Source organism: Petromyzon marinus, chromosome 4, assembly GCF_048934315.1.
Source record: "Petromyzon marinus isolate PM22_M1 ecotype Great Lakes invasive population chromosome 4, UKy_Petmar_22M1.pri1.0, whole genome shotgun sequence".
NCBI classification, from domain to species: domain Eukaryota; kingdom Metazoa; phylum Chordata; class Hyperoartia; order Petromyzontiformes; family Petromyzontidae; genus Petromyzon; species Petromyzon marinus.
This window is the reverse complement of record NC_133670.1, coordinates 25310946-25334957: the sequence shown is the minus strand read 5'-3', so window position 1 is coordinate 25334957 and position 24012 is coordinate 25310946. Positions and strand designations below refer to the sequence as shown.

At 50.0% G+C, this 24012-nt stretch overlaps 1 protein-coding gene and 1 long non-coding RNA gene across 2 annotated transcripts in view; one reads left to right on the top strand and one right to left on the bottom strand.

Moving 5' to 3' along the window:
* Positions 1-6201: 6201 nt before the first annotated feature.
* LOC142911608 (uncharacterized) lies at positions 6202-18648 on the bottom strand. The gene is made up of 2 exons (XR_012933484.1): positions 10747-18648; positions 6202-10655 (listed from the first exon to the last, which is right to left on the bottom strand). It is a non-coding gene; the product is annotated as an uncharacterized LOC142911608 (long non-coding RNA).
* Positions 18649-19181: 533 nt separating this feature from the next.
* Positions 19182-24012, top strand: part of LYPD1 (LY6/PLAUR domain containing 1) — a 35958-nt gene continuing 31127 nt past the window's right edge. The window contains exon 1 of the mRNA XM_032944674.2: positions 19182-19891. Coding sequence (XP_032800565.2) covers positions 19843-19891 — 49 coding nt within the window. The 5' untranslated portion in view covers positions 19182-19842. The remainder of the gene's footprint in view (positions 19892-24012) is intronic.

Genomic DNA, 24012 nt, shown 5'->3' with positions numbered 1-24012 from the left:
CGCCGTGTTTACACGCATTACTTATCACGTATCACTTCTTGTAAATTACGTATCGATTCTTCATTACGGAGCGTTCGTCCGTGGCAATAAGCCGTTTAAATGACTGCTTATATCCCTCGCATTACCGTCTATGGATTTTCACATGTTTTGCATGTCTTTTATTGCTGAATATATGGGCCCTCGTCGAATTCGAGGCTTGGCATCGGCGGGCCCGCACCTGCGTATCGAGGTCAGCTACCTGCAGGGTGCAGCAGCAGTGCTTGGCGAACTCCTAAACCTGGCGACCCGAGGTCGATCCTCAGCCAAGGCTAACATCAGCGGCGAAATGTACCGGAACCGGCCCTGGACTCTTTCCCCCCTTCACCAACCCGCAGTGGCCAGGATGGTGAAGTATGGTCACCCAACCGACACGGTGCCAGGGGTGCCCTTCATCCAGCAGGTAGCCAACAAAAGGGCTGTTATGTATTCTACATAACATGTCATTATACTTTACCTCTACGAATTGTGTCGAGGAGCTGTTAGTAATTGAAGCTCTGTACAGCACACTAAAATTAGAATAATGATTACTCTTTATATTTATATTTTACCAGATAAGGCTCACTGAGCTCTTATAGCCCTTTTTTAGAAGCGACCTGGCCACAAATGATAGCTCAACGAAGTAGCTTATCATGTAAACATTTACAACAGCCAAATAATAACGCATGTTTCTAAATACCCGGAGAAAAATCCACGCGACCACAGGGAGAACACGCAAGCACCAAATATACAGCAGCGTCAGGGTCGGGATCGAACCCACGACCTCCTTGTATACCAGGCGAGGTAGTTAACATTTCCTAGCCACCGTGGGACCACTATTGTTGTTGTTGTTCTTGTACACAGCTTGCACGCGCATCGCAGCTCTCCCTCTGGACAGAGGCGCGGCGTCCCAATGGCCTCTAACACGGTTCAAGCGGAGGAATCAACGCCGGCCATTGATTTATCAACAAAATAAGTGCATTGATGTTTGCATTACCGCGTTGAAAAATTAAGCGTACGGACATTAATAACGTTGAGTGTGCGTGTGCATGTATAACGCAGTTACAGATGGTTGGCATGATGTGGACACAGTGCATCACGAAATGTATAACAATTAGGCAAACAAGATGGTCCATGGGCCACACCAGAAATGGGCACCACCTAGGGTAGCATATCTATAGCAGTCCTGACGTACTGTAGTTATATGGCAATACGAGTGGATTATTTGATAACCCTCTCAAGTATTATCACATCACTCACTGGTATTGGCCACACGCATCAATTTCAAGCACTAAAGTTATGCCACCCCTGGTGGCACCGACAAGTGAAATATATTTTCTGGGGCTCATTGACCAAGAGAACGACGGAGCGCTGGTGAGAAGCTGATGGTCGTGAAAAGCAGCGCACACAAGGGCCCGAGGAGGAACGTTTTCAACCATTGCTCCAACTAAATTACATGCATCAGGGGACAGTGACAAAGACGATGAAACAACATCTGAAAGTTGCACAGCGAAACGTGGAGAGAGAGAGGTGCTCAGCATTACACTCGGAGAAAGCAGAACGAGGAGCACTGAGATATACACTACAAATGAGAGGCATCGTAGTGACTAGTAAAGAAGAGTTGGCTTGGGGCAGGACGCATGGTTACAAGGTGATGATTGAGAGTCGATGGCCAGGACTGGTAATGGAATGGCAGCCACAAGGGGCGATCCACCGTGGAGATGAAACGATGTAATCGGCTCGCGTGGAAGTCAGATGGCTTGTGACGTACAGTCACGGTTATACCGTGAGGTTGCCTCCATCCAACAGTGGATATGCAATGGATCATGATGATGATTGTATATAACTAAGTCTATCCAATACAATTGCTATCATCACAGGATATGTATATTGGTGTGATACACACTGTCCTCTCTATCGGCTCATGTAAATACAAATGTTTAAATCCATCGGCCGATTGGCTTCCCAGACCAAGATTATCATTTGTTTCAGCGAGTCACACTCTGGACCGGTTCCAACCTTCTGGACACCATCAGCAGAATCAGGCTTGTTAAATACATGCTGCTGGGTTGCTAGATGTGATGGGCAGGATCATTGCCTCTAAACAATGGGGGGCTCTGTTTGACCCACATTTTTAATATTGTATACAAGTTCAAACTGGGAAAAAGAATGTGTATTTGTATGAGGACATACACAAGGGAGCCCTGTAAATATGTGCTATAATGTACCACGGCAAGGCGTAATGAGGTTGTATGCATTTGAATGATCAATGTAAGGAACCAAGCAAGTCTGATTGTGTTTGTTTTCATTCACAGAACTTTGGAACAGAAACCCCGTAAGCCCTTACAAGTGACGTCCTGTTTTTCAATTGAACGTTTTGAGCAAGACAACTGGAAGAGACCTTGCGAAGCATAGATTGTAAAAGTTTACCGAGTCTTGCAAAGCTTTCCCAAGTGTCCCGGTTGTGTCTGTGACTGTGGCATGATTAATGTACCAAGACAAGACTGGTGTGTGAGCAAATCACTCATTGCTGCATGCTTGGCACTTTCATGCGCAACGTTCACGGCTATAATTTTTAAACTCCCTAAAGTAGTCTCGGCCGTATTCATGCCACCGCTTCAACCACCCTTTGGATTATACAAGTGTAAGCAGAGTGCGTATATGATCTGCTTATTACCTGCATCTCTCTGTGTGTGGAGCGGTAGCGTAGTGGGTAGCGCGCTGCGCTAAGAACCCGGCGATCCGAGGTCGATTCTAGCTCCCGGCGAACATCAGTGACGATTAATCTGAACCGGTCCTGGGGCTCCCCTAGGTCGACTCAGCCCCACATGAGTGCCTGTTGAAGTGTGGTGCTTGGCCACCCACCCCTTGTACCGAGCCGGCCTTCATAGGTGCTACTCACGGAACTTGCCCCAACAGTCTGTTAAGGATATATAGGGCATCTATGTCTTGTGTGGCTTGTGAGTGGATTGATGTCCGGTGTTTGTCATCTTCACCAGGGTAGCCCTTTGCTCCGTGCCTCACAGTGCAACGGGGCTACTCGGAGCAGCACCAGAAGCCTCCCTCGTGCAGCTGCACCTGCGTCATGAGATGTTTAGAAGGCTCTTTTATGCCCGTCTGTACAGAGAACGCGTGGAACTTTGCGCACATACGGTCCAATATACAATTTCATAATCGGATTCATTACGCTAAATTACGTCCAAGTGTTCATGCCTAATATGTGAAATGAAGGGTAGAATTAGTTGTACTCGTACAGTATTTAAACACCCGTATGCAGTGTCTATTCAATATTTGGCACGTGAAACAAGGTAATGAATTACAATCGTTCAAAACATCAACTTGACTTGAGTGAATGTACCGTATGGGGAACTTCTTTCGCACCGTAAGTAGCCAACCGAACCGGAGTGTGACGCTGCGCCTTTGCCGCAGAACCACGGAACAGAAGAGCATCCACAGGTGACAGGACCATGGCTTCCCGTGGGGAGCATGCTAGGGGCAGGGTACACTAAGCCCATTGCTCGTCATACACCCATCTTTTTGAGCTCCCCCGAAACATATTCAGCTATTAATTCAGGTACAATACCAAGCCATCCCACTAATCCGAATCACCTGGCCTTGCAAGCAGCGCCCTCACATCCAACACCAATGAAAACAGACGATAGCTCTACCCCATACATCTAAGCAACTATCCAACGAGCCATAAGTTCTGGTTTCCCCACTGACCGTTACTCTGACTCGTTGGTGTCACTGCCAGGCGCATTCCAGTGTCTCGGTGAATTCGCCTGCGTTGCCACCCGAAACTGGAAAAAGCCCAGGCCGGACATCGCTCCCTCCTCAACCGGGAGCCACGAACCGCTGCGGTGCCTCCCTCCCTCCCTCCCACCCCATCCCAGCCTTCTTCTTCCTTTTAGAAACCACGCCGTGGCAGCAGTTGCACGCAGGACCGGAGAGAGAGAGAGAGGGCTCGCAGCAGTTTCTGACATCGGGCAAAATTGTCTATTGATCTCATTTCTGGTTTCTGTTGAAATCAGCACTTTGGCGTTAATTGCTTTTAAGGAAAATCAATCCTCGAGCGAATTGGCCACCGTTGTGGCTGGCGAGCGAGCACGCGGCTCCGGAGGTCCCCGACTGTGGAGGCAGATAAAGAGGCCTCGCTAGCTCGGTCACCCGCTGTCGGGTCCAACTCCACGGCGGAGAGGGGCCGACGGCAGGGGCACGGCCAATGTGGATGTCGCCGTGGGTGTGGCCGGCCTTCATAGGTGCTACTCGCTAACAGCACTTGCCCCAATAGTCTGTTCAGGCGATACGGGAGATCTTTGTCTCTTCTATTGTCCGCATACACCCCCCTCCCCCCACCGTGTTTAGACATGGCTAAGAGCAGGACTTAATTCCTCACTCGATATTATGTGGAAGGCTGCTTGAGCTGGCTTGAAGTGGGGCTCTACCACTCCGGCAGTAAATGTGCCTATCCATGATAACGCAATGTCATTGGTCCCTATATTCCTTTATTCCTATACACAGGAGACCGAGCGAGAGTCAGAGAGAAACGTTCGTGTGGCTGAGCTTGCATATCCTGATCGGCCAGGTGTGGCGAGGCGTGGCCAGGTCTAACGAGGTGTAGCCAGGTGTGGCCAGGTGTGACTATGTCTGGTCCGGTGTGGCTACGTGTGACCAGGTGTGGCGAGGTGTTATCAGGTGTGGCTACGTGTGACCAGGTGTAGCGAGGTGTGGTTGTGTAACAGAAGGCCAAAAGCGTACAGACGTCGCTTGTTACAGAAGGGTCTCAATTTGACTCGCCTGGCGGACATCGATGAATGAGTCGGGAGCCAACGCATTCGCCCCCACCAAATGAAACGATGCAGAAGACGACGCGCGCTGCCCCATGCGTTTCCGTTGAGAGCCGCGGTAGAGCGGACTCGCTCGAGATTGCCCTGCGCGTCAAGTGAGTGATGAATGCATAGTGCCGGGTATTTTCTTGATTCTAACGAATTATTACTCTAGCGGGTTTCGTGTTAACTTATCTCGGCTTAAAATTCGTGATTACAACATAAGGGAGGGGGGTGTTAAATTTGTGTTCTGTTTTGTGGATATGGGGCCGTCCATAAATGACGTCACGCGATTTTGTACGATTTTTGACCCCCCCCCCCCTTCGTCACACGGCGTCACAAAAAGTCAGACCCCCCCTCAAATATGACGTCACAAAGCTCTGCCCCCCACCCCCCAAAACCATGATTCCATTTTGAAAATAAAACATGCTTCAAATTGCTTTAAACCATTGTCATCGTAGTGCGTATTTAATGTGGCGCTGCACTCTGATGTTGTAGGATAAAACATTTTTAAAAAAGTCTATTTAATTAAGTAGAACGTGTTGTCTATATTTATATAAAGTTGCGCATTTTGATGTGACGTCACATTTCTCAACCCCCCCCCCTCCCCCCGTAACACATCGTCACAAATGTCTGACCCCCACCCCCCCCCCCCCAGGTGCGTGACGTCATTTATGGACGGCCCCGAGGGTTGAGGTTATATTTATTTATTTAATCCTTCAAATTTTAGGGTTTCAGAATCACATTTTCACTCGCATAAGTACAGTTAATTCGAATGAGAATTAATTGCATTCATTCCTGACCCAGTCGAGGAGTTTAAAGTAAGGAAATCAAGCCACGCGTGACGTGATTCCATCCCATCAGAGCGCCAGTTAAAACACGTGCACGGTGCACCACAGCACACGACGCCACGAGTGGCCGCTAAAATAATAATTCTGTACGCTTCTCAACTTATTCGAACAATAACTGAACAATTTACAATACATGGACTCCTCTACTTACGAAACGAGTTAGTTTCCAGAGGTCTGTTCGTAAATCGATTTGTTCGTAAGTCCAACTTTACTCCTCTCGATTCCAAACATGTTGTTCGACGTGTACACTAAACACGGGGAATGGCTCTAAAAGTTGTGTAATCGCCTGTAGATGCCACTGGTTCTTCATGTTCAGCAGATGTCGATGCCACCACCGCCATCTATTGCCACTATCGCCATCTCGGTCCGAGCAGGCAACTGGACATACGGCCAGGTTTGTTCATATATCTGGAAGCTAGTAAGTCGAGTGTTCGTAAGTAGAGGATTCCCTGTATAGAAGGTTGATACATTTCTACTGCTTCTTGATGTAAAGTCCGTGACACGCGCTGTCTTGATCCGCGATTTATTCGCCAGGTAAGAGAAGACCCAAAACAACAACAACAACAAACTCATTGTTTGCAGACAAAGACTCAACACATTCGTTCATAACAATGCCCTAAAATGAATTAATATATAAACAGGTGACGATTCGGGCAATGGTCCGTCTTCACAGTAGAAAGGAACACCCTTTTGAGACTGCGAGTCTCATTGTTGCCCTATAGTTAGTGCCCTCGTTCTACTGAAACATCGCAGCGGCAGTAGCGCACAGGATGCTGGCGACGCAAGGGGCACGATTCGCTGCCTGCTCCACGCTCGTGCTGCTGTCTTCATTGCCGGTGATGCCAGCAGCGTGTGGACTGTGGCGGTGGTGGTGGCTTGGATGGCTGTAGGGGATGGGGGGGGCGAGACGTCTCCCCGGTCCTATAACAATGCAGTGCAGTACAACTGCCCTACGTCGTCTTGCCACAGACCCTTCTCCCCACCATCCTCCTCCTACACCGCAGCTACTGCGCTGCACGTGCAACTTCAACCTCCGCATTGCAAGACGTAACTCCCCCCCCCCCACCCTGTAATTCTAAAGTTGGGGTGCTTCTTAGAATCCCTTAGGTGTGTGTGTGTGTGACCAAATGGGTATAAAAGTAATACTATTAATATGAATTGATATAAGATAGCACAGCACTACAATTCCAAAGATTATATGGCGCTTAACTGTTACGTCTTTGGCACTGGGGGCACAAGCTTGGGCTGCGTCTTACTTTCCGAAGGCGGTAATAATCTGGGCAATACGGCACCACCACCACCACACGCCTCGTTCTCCTCGGCGTGTTTGTTATATAACGCAGCAGCAGCAGCGACTATCTATCGCGTTATTGGACAATCGAGCGTGCGTGACAACGCGAGAAAAGCTCAGCTGATGATGCAATGGTCGCGACGGCGAAGAGCGTGAGACACGAATGAGTAAATAGAAACTGTGCGCCGGTACAATGATGGCAAGTCTGTATTATTTGTAATACAGTGGTACCTCGGAGATCGAACTTAATCCGTTACAAAAGCGTGTTCGAACACCGATTTGTTCGAACACCGAATCAATTTTCCCCTTAAGAATGAATGGAAATAGCATTAATTGGTTCCCCACCCAAGGATGCTCTTATTATGGGCCATTTTTACACAAAGTTTACAATACTAAAATACAGTACAGTACATAAAAGCATACAAAAAAACAAGAAACACAGTTACAATTAACAGAATAATTGAACATTGAACGTCACTTTACCTGTAGTAAGGAGAGTGGATGGCTTGAGTGGAAGGTGGTGAGGAAAAAGTTAACGGAACGATGTTTTTTGCGGGTTTGCACTTGGCGAGAGCTACGTGTAAACTTGGTCATTCGCCTTTGTCTCGGTCGCCTTGGCTACACGTCTCGGCCCAAACAGGTTCTTTCAAGTTGTTCGACCTCCGAATTTTTGTTCGATGGGCAAAAAATGGTCGAAAATTATGTTCGATCAGCGAATTGTTCGAGTTCTGGGGCGTTCGATCTCCGAGGTTCTACTGTACTACTATGTTATTACTACTACTACATTATTATTACTACTACTACATTATTATTACTACTACATTATTCCTTGACTTAAAGCTTTCGTGACTGCAGTGATTCATATTATTTGCGTTCTCGGTAAAGTCACCTAGATAGGTTCAAAGAAAATAACAAAAACCACAGCGTTTCGATCGCAACACAAGCGGTCGTCATCAGGAAAAGGGGGTTAGCTTCTAAAGCCAAACTGTTTATAAAGGTTTGAAATGGGCGTAGCGCAAATGTCAGCAGCATGGGCGTGACAGCTTATGTTAATGTGAGTGGTGGGCAGCGACCGCGCTGGTGGTGGGTTCCACCAATCAAAGGGCTGCCAGGTAAAAATTTGCATATTAATGTCAGATCGATGAGCTACCTCCACAATGAGCGTGCGGAGGTGGCTATGTTAACGTGAGAGATTAGCATGTTAATGTGAGAGATTGGCATGTTAAATGTGAGAGATTAGCATGTTAATGTGAGAGATTGGCATGTTAAATGTGAGAGATTAGGATGTTAATGTAAGAGATTAGCATGTTATTGCAGAAGATAAGCATGTTGATGTGAGAGATTAGCATGTTAATGTGAGAGATTAGCATGTTAATGTGATAGATTGGCATGTTAATGTGAGAGATTAGCATGTTAATGTGAGAGTTTAGCATGATAATGAGAGAGATAAGCATGTTATTGTTAGAGATTAGCATGTTAACGCGAGAGATTAGCATGTTAATGTGAGAGATTAGCATGTTGATATGAGAGATTAGCATATTAATACGGGAGATTAGCATGTTAATGTGAGAGATTAGCATGTTGATGTGAGAGATTAGCATGTTAATGTAAGAGATTAGCATGTTAATGTGAGAGATTAGCATGTTAATGTAAGAGATTAGCATGTTATTGTGAGAGATTAGCATGTTAATGTGAGAGATTAGCATGTTAATGTGAGAGATTAGCATGTTAATGTGAGAGATTGACATGTTAATGTAAGACATTAGCATGTTGATATGAGAGATTAGCATGTTAATGTGGGAGATTATCATGTTAATGTGAGAGATTAGCATGTTGATATGAGAGATTAGCATGCTAATGTGAGAGATTAGCATGTTGATATGAGAGATTAGCATATTAATACGGGAGATTAGCATGTTAATGTAAGAGATTGGCATGTTGATGTGAGATATTAGCATGTTAATGTAAGAGATTAGCATTTTGATATGAGAGATTAGCATGTTAATGTGGGAGATTAACATGTTACTGTGAGAGATTAGCATGCTAATGTAGGAGATTATCATGTTGATATGAGAGATTAGCATGTTAATGTGGGAGATTAGCATGTTACTTTGAGAGATTAGCATGCTAATGTGAGAGATTTGCATGTTAATTTGGGGTCGCAGAGCCGAAAATTACAACTAACATCGGAAGGTGGCAGGATGGGAACATCACAGCCAGTTATGACTTAAACTGGTTGATCATGTCCTTCCAATGATTGCTAAGTTTGTACCCATCCTCTCGGTTGAAATTGGATGGCTTCATGAACGAATCTTTGTTGATAGCCAGCGGGTTTGCAAAGTACCTTCGTCTTAGAGAAATCAATTTCGTGTGAGCCCACCGCATTAAAACAATGATCAGCCACGGCCGAGATATTGGTCCTACTGTGTTTCAGATCTGCATTATGTTCACGAACACGGTCCGAGACATATCGCTTTGTTTCCCCAATGTAACTCCTGCCGCAGACACAGCTTAGTTTGTAGACGCTGGGGTATTGCATGTCAGAGATCACATCCTTCACAGATGGTATCAGATCACGAATTTTATGTACTGTGTTAAATCGAACCTGGATCTTGTGTTTGCTCATGATTTTGGAAATCTTTTTGGTGACCCCTGTTATGTATGGCAAGGTGATGGTTTTGATTGGGTCCTCAGATCGTTCTTTCCCAACGGTTGGGGTGACGGCTTTACGGATTGTGTAGTCTGAATATCCATTCATCTTGAGATCTTGGTGTACATGTTCCAGTTCACTGGCGAGGTGATGATGGTCGGAAATATATCTGGCTCTGGTGTAGAGTTTTGATGAGGGAATTCTTCTAAAACCTGACTCCCACCACCATCCATCCCAGAAGATTACCGTACAGGGGACCGACCACACAATCTGCCCAGTGGTGAAACCGGGTTCTCTAGAGTTGGCGGTCACCCCCCCCCCCCCCCCCCCCCATGGCGTTTCCTCCCTCAGGGTGCCATTCCATCACCAGTCTTAGCCATCGACCATATTCATCACCTTGTAGCCATGCGTCCTGCAGAAGCCAACTCACTCTTTTTTACGAGTCGATACGATGCCTCTCATTTGTGTTGTTTATCTCAGTTCTCCTCGTCCCGCCATCTATGAGTCTACATCTGGGCACTTCTCTCTCTCCCTCTCCAAGCTTCGCTGCGCAACTTTCAGATGTTCCATTTTCTCTGTCAGCGCCTATGTCAGAGCAATGGTTGATAACTTCTCATCAGCACTCCTTCGTTCTGTTGGCCATTGAGCCCATAGTACGCATCTCACTTGTCGGTGCCACCCGAAGTGGCGTAGCTTTAGCGGCTCCAATGTATGCACGTGCTTAATAACGGTGAATTGTGTCATGAACAATTTGGAAATGAGTGGGTTATCAAATAATGCATTTGCATTTTGCCGCATGAATGAATCGGCACGAGTAAATGTTTGCTACATTCGGTGGTAACCAGTTTCTTGGTGTGGCCCGTGGGCTATGCAGCAGAAGTCGCTGGTCTCAGCCTGGCCACCAACGAACTGTGCAGAGCAGCTCCGTCGTGTTCATCGTTGGGTGGTCAACGCGATTCCCCTCATCCCAGCTCCGTCGTGTTCATCGTTGGGTGGTCAACGCGATTCCTCTCATCCCAGCTCTGAGAATTAGACAATTCGGTGTTGTTGAAAACACGTAGCAGTCTAGCTCGGCAGTGACTAAAACATCCCCGATGCTGAAAATAATTGTACCTGCAAATTACTCAATGAGGCTCACACAGCAGCAGCAGCAGCGGCTTCACCCCCTACTGCCAGAACTTGGCAGGACCTTGCTGGAATGGAGTCTCGAGACTCAATGAGGCGTTGCTGGGTAAACAAGCAGAATGATAATAATAGTTGACGTGCCACAAACTCTCTCTGACGGTGTTATAACAGCGTGCCCCCGGTGGAGACAGAGGCATTTTCTAGCCACTTCTAAGTATTTCTGTAGTATCATGTTGCGGGGTCCGCTTTTTGACACAGGGTAAGTGCACTGCTACCTGCAATAGTTCCGAATGGAACTGGCTTGCGAGGCCTTTAAGGACTTCATGAGGTTAGATGATGAGATATTCGATGCTTGTATATCAATGATGCTGGGTAACATAAGACCGGATGGCAATTCAATCGATTGATTCAAACAATAATTGATTTTAACTACGGCAAAATTGTTTATATACACTATTTTATATTGTGTATGATAATAGCATCAAGAACCTGTGTATGGGCATAGAAGATAATCGTAATAACGAGGATCCCAAAGTCCTGACACCGATAACAGTCGCACGCTCCACGTGTACATATACAGAATGGCAATCATCATCCTGTGAATGTCCACCTGCACACTCACCCAGACACCCTTGGATCTGAGTCAACAAAGTTGGTCAAACTTAATTGGTAAAAAAAACAGTACCTCGCTCTATTATGTATTCAAACCAATTGGCCCTGAAAAAAAAGATATGAATTAACAATGTAGTAGTACACTCATAATGTGTCGCGAACATTGTTGAGTTATACCATATGCGTGGGAATGTATGGGGAGGTAACTGCTCTTCCCTCCCAAATAAATCGTTGGACGTTGGGTGCAGGCTACGACCTTTCCCCCTTCATTAATAGCCTCTAGACGGGCTGCCCCTTGACTTCACCATATGCCCACCCACCCACCTACCCACCCACACACCTACCCACCCACACACCCACCCACGTCCAGTCGCACGCTAGTTTCAATAGCGTCCCAAAGACTCGGGACCCCTGCTTAATCTCGCGACACGAGCATGGAAGTGCGTGGGTTGAAAATATATAGTTGTTCGCTTCGTGTTGTAGCTCAATGATGGGGTCACAGTAATCCCCGCAGCCGCTAGCGGGCGCTTTGCATCCAACGCAAATAAAAGCATTGGTCGATCAACTGCTGGTTGACGGCCTCCCGTCGCATGCGTCACTATCTCTCGCGGCCCTGCGCCGCAGCAATTGAACGGTCAGCTACTGCCCACGGAGCCGATTCCATCGCTTCATGTCCGCGATGGACGCCCATCCTAGCCCTTGGCCACAGACCGTCAATTCCTTGAAGCGACGTGTCCCTTGGCCCGAGTCTCTTCTTGACCGCTCACCACAGTGTGATGGAACACTTTACAGACTAGTGACTACGATGCCCCATTTAACCTTCAACAGGCAGTTGGGGCAAGTGCTGTTAGCGAGCACCTATGAAGGTCGGCACGGCACACGAGGAATGGGGTGGCCAGCACCACGCACTGCCGCCTTTGTCTCCCCAGTAGCGATGTTTACACACCACTCATTTTGAGGCTCAGTCTACCTAGGGGAGACCCAGGACCGGTTTCAAATGATCGTCACCGGTGTTGGCCGTGAGCGGGAATCGAACTCGGGTCGCCGGGGTTCGTAGCGCAGCGCAGTGCGCTAACCGCGACACCACCGCTCCCCCTCTCACCCGCCCCGTGCGCTCAGCGCGATGTCTCCGGTCATGGACGCCAGGCACGTCCGGCCTCGTGGCCGCCCGACAAGTTCCGCGCGGGCCATTGCATCGAGGACTCCCTTTGGTGCCAAGAGCCTCGCGTGCACCAGGCAGCCACGTGCAGTTTGCCTCCTTGCAATGCGATGCCATCGCCAGTTGTTTGTTTGCATGGGCATGGAATTTGCTCTCCGATTGTAGCGCCCCCCCCCACGTTCCCCCCACCCGCACACGATGTGTGCCGCGTGCTGTTCGGCGTGACGATGTCCGACGTTTCGCGCTCTCCGCGTGTTGACGGCTTCTTCAGTCGGCGGGCGGTTGTTCAGTTCGGTTGCCCGAAGAAGATCCGAGCACGTGGAGCGAAACGTCAGACATCATTTGCGTAGCGGGAACGCGATGACAACCCGAGCACGTACCGGAGAGAGCTGCACAGCAGCGCCGCAGAAGCCCCCGCAGCTGCAGGCGCACAGCGGGTAACTCGGGGTCTGGACTAGCTGCACGACTTGACGTGTCTGGACCCTGTCCAGACTGCGGGGTTTACTCTCGTGGCGATCCGCCACGCTGCGCGTGTTCAAGTTTACCGATCCCCTCCGCTCAAACGTAAATAAAGTCGATGCTACACGCCGCACGCGCCTGATGATTGCTTAACACGTCCCACGCGATGCGTGTGTGTTTGTGCGCGAACGCGTGCATCTAACGCGAAGTTTCGTTCTGAATTCGAATCAGCGCTCGGCATCATGTGGAGTGCGTTTATAGCAATCATCAGGCGCGCGCAATCGCAACTTTATTAGCTTTTGAACGGAGAAGATCGGTAAACTGGGAAAAGGAGTGCCCGTGGTGGATCGCAAAGACGGGAGTTTTGCAAATGTTGGAACTGAAGTACGGTATAGCATGCCCGTGTGCCCACTCATTGTCTGAGAAACGTTGACCTTTCTAGCAGAACGCTCACGTGAGCATTTACATAGGCACGTGCGTGACGAGGACTCTGTGATTTGGCGCACAAAACCCTTCGAAGGGATATTCGTTTCCCCTGTTCGGCCACGTGTCAACACGCTATCCAACGAAGGCCTTTCCACACCGAGTCGAAGTTGGTCAGTGCGAGTTGGCGAAGGGTGGGGTCCAGACCCGGTTCGCACATCACTTAGCACTGATGTGAGCCGTGACCGGGAAACGAACCGAGGTCGCCGGGTTCATAGCGCAGTGTAATCTGTACCCCGCATTACAGTAAATTAAAAAAATGTCACGATGTATCCATGAGCCTATTGGCTTTCTGGATACACACATTCGCGTTAGTTTCTCGTAATCAAACTCTGGGTCGGTTTAGACTTGAGGGCTACCGTGGGAATCTGGGTCGAAACCACGCGGGTCCATCTCGCGAACCCAACTCGCTTCGCTTCCCAGCGGGCCTGGGGAGTCAGCGTGAGGGTCGCGCCAGTACAGTCAGGCGGGGGGCGCACAGAGACGCTGCTGACTCGACACACGCCGTCCTCTGCCTACTGCCGGATTAAGCGAGTGCGGGGCCTGCAGCATGTGTTGTTATAAAGGGGCCCTAATTTGTTTTATTTGCATCGTTAAGTAATTGTATTTTTTTCACTTGCTATACAGCCAGATAATACGACAAACCGCTCACCTTAATCACCCATACTCCTTGGTTCTTTCGGTGAAGTCACGTAGATAGAAAAGTATTCATAGATCACGACGTTTCGATCGCAACACAAGCGACCGTCTTCAGGTGAGAGAGAGAAAGCTACTGAAACAAGGACTTATGTAGGCTTGAGATGGATGCAGCCTCAGGGTAGGAGGGTGGGGCTAGAGATGGTCTGCCTGAGGCTGTGGACGTGGCTATTGTATAGTGAGAGATTAGCATATCAATGCACGAGCTTAGTATGCCCCAGCATCGGTGACTCGTCTAGTATGTCGCAGTATCGGTGACTGGGCTAGAATGACATCCAGCCCGTCAATACAAAGACATCCAACCTAATAATGCAACTTAGAGAGTCAGCTAAAATCGCAGGAAGCATGGAAACATTACATCAGGTTAAGACTTTACCTGGTTAATCACGTCCTTGCAATGATTGCTCAATTTGTACCCATGTTCTCCGTTGAAGTTGTGTCTGTGTTTACATATCTGAATGGCTTCATGAACACATCTCTGATGATAGCCAGTGGATTTTTGCAGAATACCTTCGTATTGGAAAAATAAATTAATCACCCAGTCGTTCATGAAAGTCGAAGGCGGTATAATACTATAGTAATAGAGCAAGTGCAGAATCACTGAACCGGAATTGATAGCTTGAAAGCATTTAGCGATAGTCCCTTGAAAGTGCGGGGCCCGTGGCATTTGGCTACTTTTGCCTCGAGGACATTCCGGCACTGCCTCTGCCGTGACCTTTTCTTGCGAGTGGACGAGTGGTGCCTCCGTCATCAAAGCCACGCGGCCGGACGCATCCATCCGCCCGGAGCTCCCAACGCGAACGCCGCCGCCGCCAGCCCCCGCCGTGTGCGAGAAGTGTCACGGGTGGAATTGTAGTGACCCTTTGAAATGAACGAAATCACAAAGCGAAAGGTTTCAAAGTGACATTATGCCTGATGTGGCTACAGCACTTTAATTTCCGCGTAAATAATTTACTGTTAACATCTGGCCTTTTATTTTTTCCCCTCTCAATTTCAATTGTGTTGTTTTGTAATCGTGACGTTGGATGAAGAATCCACGTGGAGATCTTGCCGATCGAGAAGCCCCGTTTCTCAGAACACAGCTGTGGACGGACGAGGGTTCCCACGCGAATTCGTCCACTCGCAGCCTTCCAGTAGCCTGAAATTCCAGTAGCCTCTTCATCAAATCTAGCATTCCAGTATCCTCTTCATCTAATGTATCGCACACTCGGCCATAAAATTTGTCACCTGACAGTCATGCCTATAATTGCCATAATCGGAGATCAAATATAGCCACGTTAAGTGAAACCAAATGTAATGCGATGGGTTCTTCTGCAGTAATTGGTGACTGGCCTGGGAGCATCAACTCGCTACGAAGAAGAAGAAGCGAGTTTAATTGCGGTTGGTCGAAACTTGGATTCTAATCGAGAATATAAGCGGTGCTGGCTCAGTGTCCCTGACCTCTGAGTCACTCTGCGGGCGAAATCATTATTCATTGAAACACTCAGCCCGATTGATCAGATCTCAGAGGCTAAGCGGGCTTGAGCCTGGACAGAGCTTGGATGGACGACCGCGGTACGCGGAAGACGGGTGCGGTGAGGGGCAGGGTGGCAACATCCAGCGCCGTGATGTGCTGTCCCCCACCTCCAGCAACGCGCACCGACCAGCGTGGTCAAGGGTGGTGAAATATCTCCCGTGGCCCTCGAGGCGTGGGGAGGCTCCTCATCCAGCGGTGTTTTGACAAAACGAGAGCAGCGCTCGGGCACGGATACACTGGACATCGGCGGCGAACTCGCTCACGGTGAAATGTTTTGCGGTTGAGCCTCAACGGGCTTGCCGCGAACACACAAAGAAAGAAGTTGCCGTGTTGTTTTTTTTTCCTTGCTGACACGGCTCAAGATTCTGGCCCAAAAGCCCTCGAGAAAGGCAATGGCAAGGAGACGGACAGCGATTATTGCTGTTTAAGAGCCCGTCGAGACCAGCGTTGTCTTAGTCAATGGAAGACATTGGCAGAGTAGAATGCGGCATCCGTATGAATACACGCGCTTATTAAACTAATTGCACAGACGATCCAACGCCGTAAAATAAACATGAATATGAAGCAACAGTATTACAAGCGTTGATACGATTCATAAAAAAGTGAGCATAACATACATGATCAAACACATTAAAGGCAAACTACGCTTAGTATAAATATATACTGTATATACTGGAATCAAATAAATAATTAACGGTACTTTTTTGTTAATCCACTGCTAGATGAAGGTCCTTCTCACGCCGCGTCGATTATGGGGGTGGCTGTTCAACTTTGGTCAGTGGGGGTTGCTAAAGGAGGAGGGTGTGGGGGAAAGGGGAGACGGGGGGGGGGGTCCATGATCGGTTTGGATTTTACTTTAGCCTACACCATGCAGGTGGTTAGCTAGACCGTAGCGCATTGTGTTAACCTCTGCATCACAACTTCAGCCATTTTAGTAGGCATATCAAATCATACAACTTTTAAAAATAATCTTATGCCTCGAGTGTCATGGCTGGCTGCTGGCTAGGCACCTCTCCACTCCAGTAATAACTGTTGTTGTTAGTAGTTGTTGTTAGTTGCTGCTGCTGCGGGTCGTTGACACCGAACCTAGCTGGGTAACTGGCTGCACGGGATTTTCAGTGTAAAAACAACTGAATTTCATTGATTCGGCGGAAGAAGTTTAAAGGACAATAATAATGCAATTAGATAGCGCCACCAAAGAGGTGGGAGTAATGAATACAGAAGACTGGCCACGGTTCATTTAAAATCGCTCAAAATGTTCAATTTGGGCTCCTGTTAATGTATTTCATTTGCTAAAATATTTATAAAATCCTCGAGAATATAAACAAAAAACTCTCACAATAGATATTATCTTAGCATTTTATGAAGACATAAAAAAGCAAATTACTTTTAGTGCTCCGAGTACAGGATTGTGAGAAAAGTTTGACAAAGACAGCTGGAACTTGTTTTCAATTGCGGCGCAATGGATTCTCTACTCGTGCTATTTAAAGTAATTATCATCGCAATACTATTATGAAAATGCGAAATTAATGAAGCCGTCCGCAGCATTTCTGCACTGGCGCTGAAAGCGAAGAGTGAGGCTCATCGCCTCTTAAATAACCACGAGCCAGCAGCAGCGGTGCTACTTCCCCATTCCTATGACGAGTCTATTCACTGTGACAACCATAGTTTTCAACTTTTGTGTGACTTCCCACAAAGTAGTACTCATTTTATCGACCCGGGAGGGATGAAAGGGAGAGTCGAACTACGACCAGGATTTGACGTTTCGATTTTGAGCCAAGGCGCCTTCGCTACCGGTCCCTGGACACATATCAACTACAAAAACAAAGATCTCCTGTATAGCTTGAACAGTGCTGTTAGCGAGCACCTACGAAGGCCGGCACAGCACACGAGGGGGTCGGTGGCCAGCACCACGCCCGACCGCCTTTGTCTCCCCAGTGCCGATGTTTACACACAGCACCAAGTACTAATTTGAGGCTGAGTCGACTTAGGGGAGGCCCAGGACCGGTTCAGAGAATCGTCACTGGTGTTGGCCGTGAGCGGGAATCGAACTCAGATGGACTGGGTTCGTCGTGAAGCGATCTGACCGTTGCACGATCGTGAGTGATGTTCTAGAAGGGCCAGAAATGTTTGACTTAAAACTTTCGTGACTGTAGGAATTCATATTCTTTGGTTCTTTCGGTAAAGTCACGTAGATAGAAAAAAGAAAGTGAATACAAAATTATGAGAAAATAATTTTTAAAAACCCACTACGTTTCGATCGCAACACAAGCAGTCGTCATCAGGAAAAAGACGACCGCTTGTGTTGCGATGGAAACGTCGTGGTTTTTGTTTTATTTTATTTGTCTTATTTTTATATTATTTTTTTTCTATCCACGTGACTTTACCGAAATAATCAAAGAACAAGGGCCAGAAAGCTCAAATTTCGTACAAATACAGTCGCGTTTTACACGAGAGAGTAATACGTTAACATAACTTACAGCCCCCTTGTCGATGCACCACTGGGAGAGGGCCACTCCACGCCACGGTGGTAATTGGCCCTGTTCGACCATACTTCACGCTCTGGATTACAGGGGTTGATTAGGCGGTGGGGGGGGGTGAGCCCAAGACCGGGTTTGAATGTCATCCACTCACAACTCGTGTTAGCCGTGGCCGGCGAAATTTAGGTGGCTGGGTTTGACAGCAACTGCACGCAAATCACTGCCCCCCCACCCACCTCACCCCATGAACATGTCATCGAGAGGCGTATTCATAATTATCTGAGCGCACACGTGTACAGAGGACGCCAGCCGAGGTTAGCATCTTGTGGCACGGGAGGAGTTAATGTTTACTGAGACACGGCGAGCAAGGCAGGCGGCGGGGGAGACGCGTCTATTGCAGCGTTGACGCACGCACCCATCAAGGGGACATCCACCTCGCCATGTGGGATTACGTAAGGGGCTAAAGGTGGGAGGTGGCGTTGGGGGGGGGGGGGGTAGTGGGGGACTGGGGGGGGGGGTGTAAGGCAGAGGCGGGATTGCGGATGGAGGGACGGAAGCGTGGGTGATGGGGTGTCGGTGTTAGAGAGAGGGAGAGAGATTGGGGGGTGGTGGGATGGGTGGTGGGGGGGGTGAATGCGCGTCTATTTGTCCGCACACTTATCTGGGATCTTGCCGTGGGGCTGCAAGAAGCACCGCAGTCGTCAGCAGGCGCACACGCAGGGCACACTCTCCCCGCGCGGGCGTGTGACCGCGAGGAGGCGGCGGAGGAGGCGGAGGCGGCGGAGGAGGCGGAGGCGGCGGAGGCGGCGGAGGAGGCGGAGGCGGCGGAGGCGGCGGAGGAGGCGGAGGCGGCGGAGGAGGCGGAGGCGGCGGAGGCGGCGGAGGAGGCGGAGGCGGCGGAGGCGGCGGCGGAGGCGGAGGCGGCGGAGGCGGCGGCGGCGGAGGAGGCGGAGGCGGCGGAGGCGGCGGAGGAGGCGGAGGCGGCGGAGGCGGCGGCGGCGTCTCCTCCACCCCACCGCCCACCCGAGCTTTAGCTTTGCGCGGCGACCGCTCTCGGCGGGAGGACGGCTGCGCGACACGCGGTGCTCACTTGGTGCTCACTTGGTGCTCACTTGGTGCTCACTTGGTGCTCACTTGGTGCTCACTTGGTGCTCACTTGGTGCTCACTTGGTGCTCACTTGGTGCTCACTTGGTGCTCACTTGGTGCTCACTTGGTGCTCACTTGGTGCTCAGAGCGCCGCGCGGTCCGCGGCGCGACGCGCGGCGGTGGCGGCCGACGCCGCTCCCGCCGCTCCCGCCGCACGTTTCGTCGCCTCGGCAGTGCGCAATGAGCAGCAGAGCGGTGCGGAGAGAGCGCACGCCTGGGCTGTAGCACCACCACCACCACCACCCACCTCCTCCTCCTATCTCTCTCTCTGCCTGGGTGCCTCTCGCCCTGCCGCTAAACGTGCGCGCGCTGCTGTGGAGACCTGGGACCGACCCCCGTGCGTCCGGCCCCTTACCTGGGGCTGAGCGAAGCTTGGAGAGAGCGAGCGAGGGGCGAGAGGTCTGAGACCACGACTCTCAAGCATCGCCTGGGCAGCGGCTCCAGCGACTCCCCCGTGTGGCTCCAGCGACTCCCCCGTGTGGCTCCCCCCCCCTCCCGAGCGCATGAGTCGAGAGGCGGGCACGGCCATAAGATGCGGGTTCCGCTGGGCGCATTGGCCCTACTCTGCCTGCTGAGCACAGGTAAAAGTGCATCTAGATATCGAGACAGATACGTACACCATACATTCACACGTACAGAGATAGGTATGGACATACATATATTGGTAAATAGCATATATTGGAAAATAGCACACAGTACACACGTATGAATCAATATATGCACACTAAATTTGATACATTGTTAGAGACACGTGCATAGGTACATAGCACATACATACACACGTGTGCATACATACATATAGCCACATGTATGTATCATGTGTGTATACATGCACACGCTATACACACATTGATACATATAGACACATGCATAGGTGCATAACGCATACACACGGCCGCACACATACATGGATAGTCCATGGCTGTAGCCATGAAAGACACAGACACGCATACACTCTGCAACACACAGACTTACACTCAGACTCGCACACTCACACACCTAGCACACTGCTGGGGGCAAAGTGCCGTTAGAGAGCTCCTATTGAACCGGGCGCGGCACACGAGGTGACCAGCCCCACGCCCAACCGCCTTTGTCTCCCTAGTTTAGACATTTCCACACCGCACCAGGTACTCGTTTGAGGCTGACATAGCCCGCGGCTCGCACACTCTCACACGCACGCACGTTCATGCTCAGCCACAAAGACAAAGATCCCCCGTATAGCCTGAGAATACTGTAGGGGCAATTGCTGTTAGCGAGCGCCTATGAAGGCCGGCACGGCACACGAGGGGGTGGGTGGCCAGCACCACGCCCGATCGCATTTGTCTCCCCAGTGGCGATGTTTACTACACATCGCACCAGGTACTCATTTGAGGCTGAGTCGACCTAGGGGAGGCCCAGGACCGGTTCAGATAATCGTCACTGGTGTTCGCCGTGAGCGTGAATCGAATCCGGGTGGTCAGGTTCGTAGCGCAGCGTAGCGCTAACTCAGCCACAGTCACTCACGCACGTTCACACTCAGCCACAGTCACTCACGCACGTTCACACTCAGCCACAGACACCCCTCACACTCACACACGTTCACACTCAGCCACAGACACTCTCTCACACTCACGCACCTTCACACTCAGCCACAGTCACTCTCTCACACTCACACACGTTCCCACTCAGCCATAGTCACTCACTCACACTCACGCACGTTCCCACTCAGCCACAGACACTCTCTCACACTCACGCACGTTCCCACTCAGCCACAGTCACTCTCTCACACTCACGCACGTTCACACTCAGCCACAGACACCCTCATACACGCACGTTCACACTCAGCCACAGTCACTCTCTCACACTCACGCACGTTCACACTCAGCCACAGTCACTCTCTCACACTCACGCACGTTCACACTCAGCCACAGACACCCCTCACACTCACGCACGTTCACACTCAGCCACAGACACCCCTCACACTCACGCACCTTCACACTCAGCCACAGACACTCTCTCACGCACGTTCACACTCAGCCACAGTCACTCTCTCACACTCACGCACGTTCACACTCAGCCACAGTCACTCTCTCACACTCACGCACGTTCACACTCAGCCACAGACACCCCTCACACTCACGCACGTTCACACTCAGCCACAGTCACTCTGTCACACTCACGCACGTTCACACTCAGCCACAGTCACTCTCTCACACTCACGCACGTTCACACTCAGCCACAGACACCCCTCACACTCACGCACGTTCACACTCAGCCACAGACACCCTCTCACGCACGTTCACACTCAGCCACAGTCACTCTCTCACACTCAAGCACGTTCACACTCAGCCACAGTCACTCTCTCATACTCACGCACGTTCACACTCAGCCACAGTCACTCTCTCACACTCACGCACGTTCCCACTCAGCCATAGTCACTCACTCACACTCACGCACGTCACACTCAGCCACAGACACCCCTCACACTCACGCACGTTCACACTCAGCCACAGACACACCTCACACTCACGCACGGTCACACTCAGCCACAGACACCCCTCACACTCACGCACGTTCGCACTCAGCCACAGACACCCCTCACACTCACGCACGTTCACACTCAGCCACAGTCACTCTCTCACACTCACGCACGTTCACACTCAGCCACAGTCACCCCTCACACGCACGTTCACACTCAGCCACAGACACCCTCATACACGCTCGTAAGTTTGCTCAACCGCCCGCGTTCGTATCTCGCGTGTGAATTTTTCGAATGCCCTTTGGACATCATTCGTAAAGTGATTTTCAACTCCACATTACAGGCAATCACACATATCCAAAACACGCAGACAGAATCCCGTGTAGCCTGTAACAGACTCTTGGGGCAAGTGCTGTGAGCGAGTAACAATGAAGGCAGGAACGACACACGAGGGGGTGGGTGGCCAACACCACGCCCGGCCGCCTTTGTCTCCCTAGTGGCGATGTTTACACCGCACCAGGTACTCATTTGGGGCTGAGTGGGCCACATACACGCACACATACGGGCACAGCAAGACACTGACCCGCAACACGCAAGATTACCTCCGCTCGCGGTTCCTCGTTTAGCGGTGGTAATTCCACGTTACTATGCCACGGATTAGTCTGTACAGAGGTCATACACTGTATTATTTTCACACCAATCGGTGCTGCCTCATTTGGTGGCAAAGTTTCACCGGTCTCATAAGGATGATGCTTGATAATGTGTGTGTGCGTTTGTGAGACTGGTAGAGGGATGATTGATGATGGTAATGATGATTGTTTGGTGGAATTCTAATGGTTGACGACGACGACGACGATGATTATGGCCACAACCGAAAACAACATCGCCTCCAAGGAGCTGTAACTCGCACGCGGATCGGGCTCAGGGTCTTGGCAAACGCGATGACGCGCGGCTCCTGGACGGCCGTGCGGTGGTGCGGCGCCTCACGCCACAGGGGCTCGAGCCCTGGCCCACCTCGTGGTGTGCCGGGTCCGCTGGCCCACCTCCTGGTGAGCCGGGTCCGCTGGCCAACCTCGTGGTGTGCCGGGTCCGCTGGCCCACCTCGTGGTGTGCCCGGGACAAATTTGGACCCCCATCACCGTCTGGCCGTGGGAGTTGCTCATGGCCTCACTAAAACAACCCCCCCCTCCCAACAAGAATCGCGACGACACTCACCACACTGTTCACCAATTATAAACTCACCACATAGCTCACCAGTACTAAACTCACCGAATATCTCACCAACATCAGTACTAAACTCACCACATAGCTCACCACCACTAAACTCACCGAATATCTCACCAACACCAATACTAATCTCACCACACTGCTCACCACCACTAAACTCACCGAATATCTCACCAACATCAGTACTAAACTCACCACATAGCTCACCACCACTAAACTCACCGAATATCTCACCAACACCAATACTAATCTCACCACACTGCTCACCACCACTAAACTCACCGAATATCTCACCAACATCAGTACTAAACTCACCACATAGCTCACCACCACTAAACTCACCGAATATCTCACCAACACCAATACTAATCTCACCACACTGCTCACCACCACTAAACTCACCGAATATCTCACCAACATCAGTACTAAACTCACCACACTGCTCACCAGTACCAAACTCACCACATAGCCCACCAGCACCATTACTAAATCCACGACACGTCTCATCATCAGCGAAACTAAACTCACCACATAACTCACCAACAACAGTACCAAACTGGCCAAAATGCCAATTTTTTCGTCTAGTTATCTATCGGCCAGATTGCTAAGGAAAAATACTTCCAACCAAACGAGTTTGCGTTCATATGAAGAAGAAAAATAACCCTCGTAACGTTGTAATTGCTGCTGCTGCTGCGTGTCTTGTATGATTATCGCGCGTTCGATCGACGTGTTGAGCCATACCCTCGACTCGGGACTGGCTTGAGCAGCTTGTACTCACAGTCAGAACGCACGCACGCGTGTGTGGGTTCGTCTGTGTCTTTGGGGAACAGGAGGAGCGTCGTGTAGTGGTTCGCGCCCTGCGCTACGAACCCAGCGACCCGAGTTCGATTCTCATTCACGGACAACACCAGTGACGAACATATCAACCTGGTCCTGGGCCTCCACTGGGTTGACTTGACCATAATTGAGAAACCTGGTTCGGTGTGCAAACGTCTGCGTTGGGGAGACAAAGGCGGC